We start from the raw sequence: 12,768 nt of genomic DNA on the forward strand, positions 1-12,768 counted from the left end.
TAACATTTGGTCTTCTTCATAGATCTTTTTTACAATTTCATCAATCATGAGTTTCTCTCTTAGAAACTCTTCATAAGCCTCTTGCTTCTTCTTCTCTTGTTCCTCAACCTGCTTGTCCAGTTCTTGATGGTACATTTTCTTCTCCTGGTTTCGCCTCAGTTCTGCAGACATTTCTTCTTTCAGAAACCTGTTGTACTCTTCCTTCATCTCTTGGGCTACTTCATCCTCCCATTTCTAGGGGGGGAAAAGGCAACACAAGATTTCTTTTCATTCCCTGTACTACAACTTGTAATGAAAAAATGCACAGTATGAAAAGGAATTATGCTGCATTACCAGAAAGGAATGTCTTCCACCTCAGTCTATAAATATAGAGCCTTAACATGCTTAATAGCTTAATCTAGTCAGTAGAACCCTTGAAGGGCACCCTCAAGATTTAACCAACTTGAGGAGCACTAAAAGTACTTAAGGGACAAAGCATTGAGCACAGGTGGGACTTACATCAGCACAGTGACTGGAATGAAGCTGGGCTACAGAGAACACGCTCAATGAGCACATTGCATTGAACCTCAATGAGCTGCCTGCATTGAACTCTGTATAGAGCATTAACATAATCAGAAGCATCTGCCTGATCACCAATATTATTCTATACATAAATACAAATTTGCAAGTCTTTCTGAAGTTACCCAGATCACTGTTTAACAATAGTAACATTGTTTTCAACAACCAGACTCTGAGGTACGGATTCACCACTGTAAAAACTTACTGTACAAAGGGTATCATAGTTTTTACTCAGATAAATGTTACAAAACCAGTAAAATAACAACTATAACCAGTCATACAGCTAATTCATTACTCCTTCAATTGCAATGGCAAAGTAAACCTTTTTCTACATCTAGTTATTACTGGTTAATTAATCCTTCATAACACAAAATATATTTTCAATAACACCGAATGCCTGAACAATATTTTAGATGAAAAATGTCAAAGGAAAAATCTTCTGCACAATCCACACAAAGAGTTACAGGACTCAGGAGCTGGGAAGCACTAATTACCATTTTCTCATCGTATATAGCTTTTTTTTCAGCAATCTGTGCAGCTCGTTCTTTATTCATATAAGCAGATTTCAGCTTTCTTTCTAACTCTCGAAGTTCAAGACTGGAGGGGGAAAAAAATTATCCTATTACAAGGGGGTAGGTATCTAGGGGAAAAAATTAAGTTTCCATCACTATTTAAACAGAGTATTTTTCATCGGGGCAACCCTGATGAAAAGTACTGCTCTAGCTAAAGGGCAAAAAAAGAAAAAAAATCCACTTAAAAACAAGAGTTTCCTATATTCCTACATGTGCTATCAACAGTTCTGCATACTTGACTTCTAACTATATAAGCACAGGTACACATACATACACATGTATGCTCATGGATATGCCTAAATGTACATATACATATCCTCAAAATGAAAATTTTGTGGTTCAACATCTTTTATAGACAAAATTTGCTTAAAACTAACTTTTTATTATACCTGGACATCAAACTAACTTTTCCTTCCAGGTCTGAGTCCTCTCCACTCCTTCTACAACTTTCCCAAATCATGATAACAAGCAGCTAATTTGATATAGCTGGGAAATGTCTGAATTACCTGTTTGCTCTGACTTGTTGCCTTATCTTCTCATCTTTCATTTTCTCGAGGTCCCGCCTCGCCAGCTCAGCCGCCAGCTTTTGCTCTCGCTCCAGCTGCAGTGCTCTCTGCTTTCTGTTCTCTTCTGCCTGATCAGAACAATTTCCTTACCAACTCTCGCACACGCGCATTTGGAAGAAGGCAAGGAGACTGTGCAGTCAGCAAGACTATACAAGTTAGTAAATGATTGTTACTGGGGAAAGGTTTTGACGGGCAAAGGTAAAGCCAGGCGAACACCTCTCCTTGGCCTTCCCACCCCCCTCGAGCGCGGCCGCCCCAGCAGCTCTTACCGCCCGCAGCGCCTCATCCAGCCGCCGCTCCCGCTCCAGTTCGGCCCGCAGCCGGGCCGCCCGTCTGCCCCAGTCCCGCTCCTCGGATGCCTGCGGGCGACAAGGGAGAAGCGGTGGCGCAGGACAGCCGCAGGGACCCGCCCCCGCTCCCCATGCCGTCCCCGATCCCGCTCTCCTCACGGTCCCGCTCCCCATGCCGCCCCCGATCCCGCTCCCCTCACGGTCCCGCTCCCCATGCCGCCCCCGATCCCGCTCTCCTCACGGTCCCGCTCCCCATGCCGCCCCCGATCCCGCTCCCCTCACGGTCCCGCTCCCCATGCCGCCCCCGATCCCGCTCCCCTCACGGTCCCGCTCCCCATGCCGCCCCCGATCCCGCTCCCCTCACGGTCCCGCTCCCCATGCCGCCCCCGATCCCGCTCTCCTCACGGTCCCGCTCCCCATGCCGCCCCCGATCCCGCTCCCCTCACGGTCCCGCTCCCCATGCCGCCCCCGATCCCGCTCCCCTCACGGTCCCGCTCCCCCTCACCATCCTGCCGGCCGTTGCCGTGGCAACGCGTGGCGCCGCCGGCCTGCAGGGCGCGATTTCGCTTCCGGGGGAATTGCCCCCGCTGATTGGCCGAGATGGCGACCCGACCCTGGCACGTGACCCCCGGAGCAGGCGGGGCCAGGGCCGCGTGACGTCATGGCGAGGGGCACCTTTGAAAGTTGCTATTTAAAAGCATTTCTTGAGTAGTGACTTTGAATTAATGCACTTGATTCACCTCTAAACACAAACCCCAGGTGGCAGCGTTTAATTAAGAATTTCTCTCCTTCATAGCTATGACGATGGATCCCCAACAGGTGTGGGAGATACAGGCACAGGGCAGAACACAACAGACAGAACATGAACATCACCAAAACAGATGACTCTACATGATTCTGGTAAGGGTACTTGGTACAGAGTATGCTTTATTCAAGAAAACCCAGCCTTTAATATTCCAGAAAGAGACCTTACACAGACCACAACTGCTCCCTCCAGAGTTTGGCTGGATTGACTGCTCCAGGAAGGAAATCAATCTTGGGGCACCCAACTCCCCAAACTCAAGCCTACCCACTTTCCTCAACTTTATGTTCCTTCCTACACAGTTAAGTAAAACTAAAGACATTTAAGCTTATTTAAAGCAGTATTTCAAACTCATTAATGTCACCTACTTTATAAAATTAATTAAAATTAATAAAGCTTAAGAGAAGGTAAAGAATTAGGTTAGAAGTCTGCTTGTTTCTACTGATGCAGTGCTAGATGTGTCTATATCTATATATTTTTGGGATGAAAACACTATTTTAAACCTTTTAGAAATTTTCCCACAATGGTGGAATTCTTTCTGGAGCTTTGGTTATTCTCTGTCCTCTTAATAAGAAAAGTGTTTTCCCACAATGCTTGGGGAAGGGAGGAATAAACTACAGGAGACCATGTCTTTAAAAGGATACAAGCAGAAAGAGATGAGACAGAAAAAGATCATAAACTTTCCCTAGTTCTTTGCAAGTGGTACTACCACTATACTTCTCTTACAAAAAACCAAAAAAGCAAAAAAAACCAAAAAAAACAAAAAACAAAAAACACAACAAAACAACAAAAAAAACCAAAACAAAAAACAAAAAACCGAAACACCCCAAACATTAAAAAAATCACTTTCTTCACCATTAGGCAAGGAAACAAATAAATGTCAACACCACCCCCACCCCACCCCCCCATTCCCCAGTCGTCCAATGATTCTAAAGCATTGACTTAGAAAGAAGGAATCTTTTAACTACTCTGGCACAGCAGTGACTTTTAGTGCTCAAGGTTTGGAGGTGGCAGGGCTGGGGGGATAAAGGTGCAAAAGGTACTTTTGCTGCCCCTTCTCCTCAGTAAACAGATATGAGCCTCACTGGAAATAAATGGAATTTTCTTTCTTACCAAACAAAAGAACAAAATCAAGTCCCTGCCCTTCATTTTAGGAAATAAGAGCAAATAACCTTGAGACGTAAAATGTCATCTTTGCTCATATGACACCCTCATTTTGGAACAGCAACCCTCTAAAAGGAGAGCACCTTGAGTCAGTCTCCAGGACAGCAAGGTACTCAGAAAAGTGGGAGTAAAAATGCTTGAACAAAATACATATCAAAGACCAATGAGTCAGTTCACAAAGTTATTTTTAAAATTAAGAGGTGGCTTATATTTGCATGTAAACTATTTGCTAGCAGCGTATTTTTCACAGAAGAGACAGACCACAGGACTAATATCCTGAAAAATTCCCAATGGGAAAATATTTTGAGGTTTCCAGTCCTTGGAACCTCACTATTCTTTTATTTCCTATACATTTCACATCTGCTAAAGTGTGCTTAAAATACAAAGAAGAAAAAAAATGCAACCAGAGAATTCCTTTATCCTCAATACCTTATGGCAGTTTGTGCTCAGAAACTCTTACCTTTAATGCCCTGATTGTTTTCCCCAACATAAGTTAAGCCACAGGGACAGCTCAGTAAACGTTCTGTGCCTGCAGATTTCCAAAAGAAGGTAAGTAACCTTTCAGCACACAGTCACCCCACATAGAGAACCAGGAGGGGAAAATAACCCATAAACTCCACAGAAATACCCAATACGCCCTTGTCTTGTTCTTCCATTAAATGGAATACATAAGAGATGGAAAACAATTGTTTCCCTCAATTTAGATGCAACTACTGGTTTCATCTCTTCTTGAGAGCACCCTCAGGAACTGCAGACTCCTGGTCCTAAAGCTTGGGCATCTTAATTTCTTTTTTTTTGTTCCCTCCCTTACATCCAGCCAGAAGTTCCCCTTTTTCAGTTTGCAACCATTGCTGCTCTCCGGCACTGGCTGCATCTCCCTGTTGGCTCTCCACACACCTGCACCTGGCCAAGCACTTCTGTGCCAGGCCCTCTTAGCACATCCCGTTCTCCTCATCAAGGTCACCTCAGTTGGGTGCTCCTCCTCCACCTGAGAGGCAAGCACCTGTTTTTGCTGCTCCTCTTCCCAGCTGTGCAGTCACAGCAAGTGACCCCCCCTCCCTGGAGGGGCCTCCCTCGTACCTTCCTATTTGGGAAGAAATCAAGCACTGTGGTGAAAACAGACCTACCTTCTCCTCATGTCAAAAGCAGAGCTCCTTGATAGCACTGATTAATTTCTCAGTTAAAGACCTACAAATTTCACACATACAGAGCAGAGTTCAGTCCAGGCAGAGTTGCTCTGCTCTTCTGAAGAAGAATAAAAATGCACTGTTAGCAACCAGCTGGGTCAGACTTCTTAGAAATCCAGTGTGTTTATATTTCAGTTTTCTTTCATTACATAGCTTATGAAGTTTTTAGAAAACCAGATAAATGAAATATCTACCTTCCTATAATATGGAAAGGAATGAGTCCCTGCTGCATAATTGCAATCAAACTCTTGTTCCATAGAGCATTTCTTCTTGCAGCAGCCTGGTTACAGCTACAGGTCAGTGACCTGATTCTCATTCCTTTTTCCTAAGAGCATTAAACCCTCCTAGAGCCTGAAAAGCTTTAGGTAATCAGCAGCCAATTGTACAAATGTAGAGTTAAACTCAGCAGTCCTATCTCAGGGTTGACACAGCATCTTAATAAATGAGTCAGTTCTTAAATTCAGTATCAGCACCCACTGATGAACTCCTGACAGCAGAAGGGAAGACTGCTGAGGAAAGCTAATGGCAAAAATGATGAAATGGAGCATTAAAGAGAAAAAGTAAGTTCCCTTTATTTAGCAGTTTCAGTTGAAGGTGGTGGAGGAACACACGGCAGAAAAGGTCATTAAATGAAAACGGTGAAGCCATTTTGCAAGTTTACATCTTTTCTAGGGCATTTTACCAGATAATCATAACATGAGACAGTGACAAATGCATTCCAGCTGAGATATGTGGGTCATGCTGACTTGGCAACATTATAAACCACTATTGGGGATAACACAGCTTCTCTGTGAGGTAGTTTGCCTTCTTTGGATGAAAAGATAAATGCAAATTAACAGGGAAGAGTCTGAAACATCTGAGCTGTGCTATTGATCTACTAAGGACCCAGATAAGTCACAGAGAAACTAATGCTTGCATTGTTTGAGATTAGTGATGGATGGGATAGCAGATTTAGGAGCTAAGGGGCTATCACTGTCAACAAAGTCTTAGTACTAATTTTTTTTTTTTTTAATTATACTGCAGTAGTAGGGAAAACACGTCCCATAGCAGCAGTAGGCAGAAGCAATCTTTTACTCATGACATTACAGACAATAAACAAAAATATTACAAGGAACAAAAATACTCAGTGCTTCTAATGTGTTCACAAAAATACATCTGTTTCCGATGTGACAAATGTGGGTTTAGTAAGTATTTAGTTGTAGAACTTAGTTTTCTTTTCCTGTGAGTTTGGCACCACTTTGCCAGCATTCAGTGATTTGAACCCAATTAGAGAGCCACATCCACCGTGCTTCTTTTAATTCAACTAGCAAACACTGGGGAGCACGCAAGTGCTTTCTGCTGAGCATACCAGGCTTTCTGCTTCACCTCTACGAATTTTTTTTAAACACCTGGTCTAGGTACAGCAATATAGTTCTTCTATAAAGAATGTTGTAAAACATTGCTATAATGACACTTCTGGTTTTTTGCAGCAAGACCTTTATCCACTTACCTATCATAACCAATGAAAGAGAACAGAGATTGTAAATTCAAGCAAAAGGACCGAGTCCTTACTTAGGAAAGTGAATGGAGAAGATTTTTAGTAGAGAATCTGGATGTTTATGAGCATGAAAGTACTGTTTGTAAAAGGTTTTTAAAAGGTGTATATTTACTGAGACTTTGACATGGGACCTCTGATACAAGTGTTTGTCAGAAGTGTCCTTCAAGACAACAAGCTTCATTTGTAGCTTTTAGTTTGAAAGAAAGATTAGATTTTTTCCTATTCTAGTCTATCCTTCTTTTCTGTGCGGGGTGCAGAGGAGGCATTTGAGTAACCAGCCTGCAAGCTTGTCTGCTAAAGTGCCCAACTGAATGGGCAGAGGGAAAACTAAAACCAGACATGGCCTCCACGCAGTGATCATCATCCCCCCAGCAGATTTTGGCTGTCATTAAGCACTGAGCAGATCACAGTTTCCTTTTCAGTATTTTGTATGCAATGCCATCAGAACATACACCTCTGGAAGGAAGATTTATAATTTCCAAAGGTGAACGACATATTGAGAAATAAACTGTTAAGTACTAAGGTTTACTACTCTTCCTATAGCAGCACCCATAAAAAAGTACACACCAAGCAAAAGGGTGAGATGGCATATTCTTCCTGGGGACTGCCTATTTCCTGGGAAGCACCAAGTCCAGGTGTTGGCATGTGTTCTAACTTGAGTGCAGACTTGAAAGCACCAAGAAACGTACTTAGAAGAAAGCAGAACCCCTTTCATTCCTGCAAGATACCACCAAACACAATTAATTCCAAAGAGTTCAGTTCAGCTTTTGTGAATAATTAAAAAACTGAGGAGCTCCAAAGGGGAGCTTAGCAAAGAGCAGAATACTAAGAAAAAAGATGTCATTTGCAAACAACAGAGTATTAAACAAACTAATCCGTAGCCATAACCTCAAGCCAACCAATGGAGAGGGCAACTGAAGGGCAGTAACAGAAAACAAACATCAGTCCCAAAAGGTCAGAGAGCAAGGTGAAAGTCATTCTGCTGCCTGCATCCATCTCTTACACTGGCTCTTCCTCCTGCCCAGCAGCCTTGGCAGAGCCTTGTGATGAGCCCCAGGCTGGTGCAGGCTCTGCTTCCCTGCCCCACACAGGGATATGTCTGGAGGAGTCCTGGGGCATGTTTAGTAAAATCATTGATGTTTTATTCAAGAGCTTTTAGAGAGGAGAAGAGTACACAGTGGTTACCGATACATTTTGCTGCTGACAAAACAGCAATTTTGTGCTCCAACAAAAATTCCTCATGGAAGCGGTGAATTGGCTCTGCATTGCTGTGGGCCAGACAAAGCCCACAGATCTCTGTCCATGAAATGTCCCCGCCACAGTGTTACCCACAGGCTTTGCTATGCATCAGTCCCTGTGTCTGTTTCAAAAAGCGCTCCTGTAAGCCAAGCCTCATGGGTAGTACTGAGATGATCACAGTGTTACTACAGAGAAACCAGCTGATTTTGGTTTCAGAGCTCCTGCAGGAAAGCAAGGCCCTTCTCCATGTCTCCACTGAGATGAGGGAAAAAGTTGTCTCGTTTCACTGGGAAAATTTCAGGTCATCATATAGAACTGTTAAAAGTAAGAAAAGCAGTGATATTATAGAAGGATTTCCACCAGTAAGCAATATTCTCTTCCCCTTTGGTATCCTAGGACAAGTTGCTTCCTTGAAATTAGATAACAGTGTTACACACATGAGTAATGAGTAACTACAGAGTTCAGTGTTGTGCTTATGCCTTGCACAATAAGGAGCCTAGTTTTGTCTCAAGTTATATCTCTAGAATTTAAAAATCAAACCTAATCTAATTTGCTACAGCTGGACACCACCTGCAGAGTACTGTTTAAGTACTCTGAACATTACGTACTTATCTTTTAAATATTGATAATGCCATTTTTCATTTATGTGACATGAAGTCCCACAGGGAATAATTATGCTAATAAACCTTAATGATTCTTGCAAATAAATGATCAAACAAAATTGCTGCTGTTGATTTATATTAATGGATGCCTTTAGGAGAAGATTTGTCAGGATGTGCTGCTTCTTGAATCCCAATTCATCTTATTTAGCAGAAGAATGTACATAGTTTGTAAAACAGATTAAGTGTTTAAAATATAATGTGCTCATGCAGTTTTTGCAGTTCATAACACTCAAGCACTATTATCTTGCCTTATGGCAAATCTGCATTAAAGGCTTCTTTGTATACAACCTTTGTCAGTCCTTTTTTCCTCTGCTTTTGTCCCCTATGGCTAAAAAAGTCCTCCTTCAGAAGATCTCTAACTTAACCTTTCTGTCACTCATGCAAGAATCAGTGATCACTATGCTGTCGTAACAGATAAACACCACTGTTGAACAACTTCACTTTTACTGTAATTAGTCCAGAAACATTCTTGGAGCTTTAATAAGGGCACACAACCTGAACGTGGGTGACCTACAGAATTTTACAGGATATGTTAAGATGAGCAGTTTCTACTTTTCCTCTGCTATCAGATATGCTGGAAATTCTCATTCCCAACCACCCATACTTCTGAAATTTTAACCAAGTTCATTCGGAAAACATTTTACATGGGCTTGCCTTCTAGATAGTATCTATGTTTGAAAGCAATACCAATGGACTTTTTGCTTTAGCTTATAAATAACCATTTCCTGACTCCATATCTATTCAGATGTATATTAGAGAGATACAACTGTAGTTCAAGTACATCATTTTAGTATTTTTGGAGGAATTATCTCTACCCTCTGTCATCTCCATTACCTGTTTAATATTTTCTTCCCATCCCACAGGTCTTTGTACTACAAAGTACTCTTTTGGACACTCCTAATTCCTCAATTTTTCCTCTTGTCATGAAGCATTTTTCAGGCCTTGCCTCACTTCATTTACATGTGAGTACTATTACTCCTCTTCCTTCTCTGTCAGTGGGTTGGGAATGATATCTCTCATCATGTTTCTTCAGGATCCAAAAGCTCTGTTGAGACCTCATTTCTGCAGACAGAAGAAGCAAAAAGTGGGACTAACACAGTATCTATGTTAAATGAGATTTTTCATTGCCCCTCCAACACAAAAACTTTTCTCCTAAACTGCCTCATCTCTTCTTTGCAGGTTGTTTTAATGTGTGGTGCTCGAGTGAACCCCATTGCACATGATTTCTGGTTATTTATTTGAAGTGCAGTCACTTCTTATTCTCACACCATCTGGCCAGAATGTCTGCTTTTATATACTGTAGACATTCTAATTTAAGATACTTGATCCTTAACAGTTAGTTCATGCATTTTAGCTAAAATTTATTTACAATTAGATGATGAAACATTCACTTATACCTTTTTCATGCATGTAAACTGAGATTCCAAATGGATGTCACTACCAATTTGCTAGGAACACATACATATTGCTTAGTGCTTATATGGTGGATTAATTCTGGTTTAATACTCATTCATTTTTATCTTGTGTCTTCTAAATAATTCATGTTTATTGATTACGACTTACAAGTACCACTGCACCAGGACTCTTCACTGGCAGCTGCATAAAACAAAATTGCTTTTACCTAGACTGCAAGATTTACTTTCTAAATATTTTCCTCTTTTAAAAACTGACTTGAAAGGAACAATTCATTCTTATCTGCTTGTTATGCAATGGGCTAGTTTCCTGAAGGACTATATGTTTTTATTTTATTTCCAGTGGGGGGGGGGCTTTCTTCTTCTGAAGTTCAATATTTTGCTATTCAGTATTTGAAAAACTTACTCTCTTTGCCTTCCAGGCAGCAAATACCCACCCTACCTGGCTCCCAAGGTGGCTTAGCAAGTCATGGCAAAGCATCCTGTTACTCTGCACACAACCTAGGATGGGAAAGGTGTCCAGCCAGACTAGACCTAAGGTGTAGAAGGAAGTCCCCCTGCACAAATCCTTCTCTGGACACCTTGAGCTTGAGGACAGAAGCCTGAGTCCTTGTAGCAGTTTGTCCTCAACTGAAAGCAAGAAAACAACCAACCAATAATAATCAAATTGTGCCTTCAAAGTGGTATGTGGAAATGTAGACTATAAAGTGAGATGTATCTTAAATAATAGATAATACTAAATAGCCAGTAGTTTTGGATGTAGAAGATCCATCTTCCATGCCTTCAACTGCATCAGATAGAGAATTTGTCCCATTTTCCTCAAGAAGCTGTGAAAAAAAAATTAAGATGATTTTCATCCCAAAATGTATGGAAACCCTCCCTAAATAGTAATTTTCTGGCCAGTCCTAGTCAGTGATAAACAAATGTTAAGGTTATATCTATAGGCTCTACTAAGCTGTATTTTATTTTATCTAAGATTTGAACAGTTTAAACTGATCTGAGTAAAACCTGAAAAAAATCCTAGACATTTGCGGACAGTTATTTTCTAAATAATATTGCTAAAAATGGATAATTCAGCAATAAAACAGGCAGAGCTTACAAGCAAATGATATAATAATAATGCTAAGCATAAGCTTAGTCATGTCATACTGTAAGGCAAAGCTCTGTAATGAACTCAAAATGAACTATGGCAGAAACATAAAGAATAGACAAGAATAACAATATCAGTACAGAACAAATACCAAACCCCACATTTTTGTGTCATGTCTACCTACAAGGAAAAGATGTTTACTGTGAATTCTTTTTACGCTCTGCAGATTTCACTTACACAAAGCTTTGAACCTGTTCTAGTTGGTAATCTTCTAAGAGTAAGGAGATGCAGTAACTGAGATGCTTAAATGTAAAGCCATGAAATAACATGACATTCATGACATACACCCAAGCTTTTCTGTAGGTCTCTTTCAGGTATCCTTTTATTTGTTGATACCCTGGAAACAGTGACATTTTTTAAATGGGTCAAGTAAGTTTTAACCTTAATAAATTAGAGAATTAACATATTTATAGCATTCCATAACGTTCTTCAGGTGGAGGAGCTGTCTCTCATATTCCTCTTCAGGACTGACAGAGGAAAAGAAGGTCTCCTCAGGCCACATTTTTGGTGCATATTGCCCAGGGAGTGAAAGTCACAGTACAAACACTGATTTAGCAAGGAAAAGAAAGGGAAAATGAGCTTTGGCACCTATTTGCATCAGACTGTGTCCAGCCCTGGGAGAGGATCCTGGCCTGGGGAGTGTCGTGTGACAGTCGGCGATGGAAGAGACGGGGCAGATTGCTTGGATGCAAGAAGCCGATTTTATTGATACAGAGCTAAGTATTTATACCTTTTGAGCAGTAGCTAAAAATAGATTCTTCTATACGCAGCAATCACTATAACAACCATATCTATGTTTCTTAATAACATTGCAAAACGACAAGCTAGCACTAACTGGCACAGGTACATACCAAGCATGCCATTCCCTTATACTAGCTATTTCCTGGTAGGCCGTACTGCCTGCCATGGTTTGCGGCCCAGCAGCGTTAGCGCGTTCACTTCTGACATGAGTTTAGCAGTGCTCTCACTTCTGCTTTCTAGCTGTATCTCCACAGGGGAGGGCTCTTCTATTGGCACAAACCAGAACCTGAAACAGCACAGCAGAACCACATTCCTGGACACCACCCTCTACACCCTCAATTGTGACTCCAGTTGTGTGTGATGACCTGGTCCCAGGCTTTGTAACCACCTGCTTTTCTCACAGTAACATCATGGGCTATCACAGGCACTTGTCCTTCTTGGACCTGAGAGCAGAAGCTGCACTGATTACAGCTGTCTGAATGCAGTGTTGCCTATGTCTGCCTGAAGATGACCAAAGTCACAGTTTTCCTACATAGTATATCTTTAAAATTCCCAATTAGAAGACATGAAAATACACTCTAGGCCTTGGCTTAATTTAAGAGTTTTGCCGTACCCTGCTCTTCCTTTAACAGAAATGCCTTGTTTCCCTGGACAAGTTTCTGTATGACTCACCATTTCCATAAATTCAGCCTCACATTCATGAATGCACCAAGGCTACTGAATATTTATCAGATTTTGGACTTTTTTTTCCCTGAAAGATTTGCATTTAAATAAATGACAACAAAAGAGAGCTGAAAAGAGCCTTCCAGAACTCCCCCACATCACCTCCTTCAACTTTTGTACCATCATTGCAGCCATTGTCTACCAAATCTTCCCAGGCAGACAGAG

The 12,768-nt window shown here is 41.4% G+C and overlaps 1 protein-coding gene and 2 long non-coding RNA genes across 4 annotated transcripts in view; 1 reads left to right on the top strand and 2 right to left on the bottom strand.

Annotated features, from left to right (window-relative positions):
* MNS1 (meiosis specific nuclear structural 1) overlaps positions 1-2,652 on the bottom strand; it is a 10,361-nt gene extending 7,709 nt beyond the window's left edge. The window contains exons 1-5 of one of the 2 annotated variants that reach the window (XM_032123444.1): positions 2,492-2,652; positions 1,966-2,055; positions 1,637-1,764; positions 1,053-1,155; positions 5-234 (exon numbers count right to left, since the gene is read on the bottom strand). In XM_032123444.1, the coding sequence (XP_031979335.1) occupies positions 5-234; positions 1,053-1,155; positions 1,637-1,764; positions 1,966-2,055; positions 2,492-2,494 (554 nt within the window). In that variant the 5' untranslated portion in view covers positions 2,495-2,652. Of the gene's footprint in view, positions 1-4; positions 235-1,052; positions 1,156-1,636; positions 1,765-1,965; positions 2,056-2,491 lie in introns of those variants that run through there. The other variant, XM_032123443.1, reaches the window with a different exon arrangement.
* LOC116450710 lies at positions 1,650-10,505 on the top strand. The gene is made up of 4 exons (XR_004242924.1): positions 1,650-1,850; positions 2,783-2,886; positions 9,441-9,539; positions 10,412-10,505. It is a non-coding gene; the product is annotated as an uncharacterized LOC116450710 (long non-coding RNA).
* On the bottom strand, positions 4,936-10,516 carry LOC116450711. The gene is made up of 3 exons (XR_004242925.1): positions 10,432-10,516; positions 9,412-9,639; positions 4,936-8,230 (listed from the first exon to the last, which is right to left on the bottom strand). It is a non-coding gene; the product is annotated as an uncharacterized LOC116450711 (long non-coding RNA).
* Positions 10,517-12,768: the final 2,252 nt, after the last annotated feature.

This window comes from Corvus moneduloides, chromosome 13 (genome assembly GCF_009650955.1).
Source record: "Corvus moneduloides isolate bCorMon1 chromosome 13, bCorMon1.pri, whole genome shotgun sequence".
Classification (NCBI taxonomy): Eukaryota; Metazoa; Chordata; class Aves; order Passeriformes; family Corvidae; genus Corvus; species Corvus moneduloides.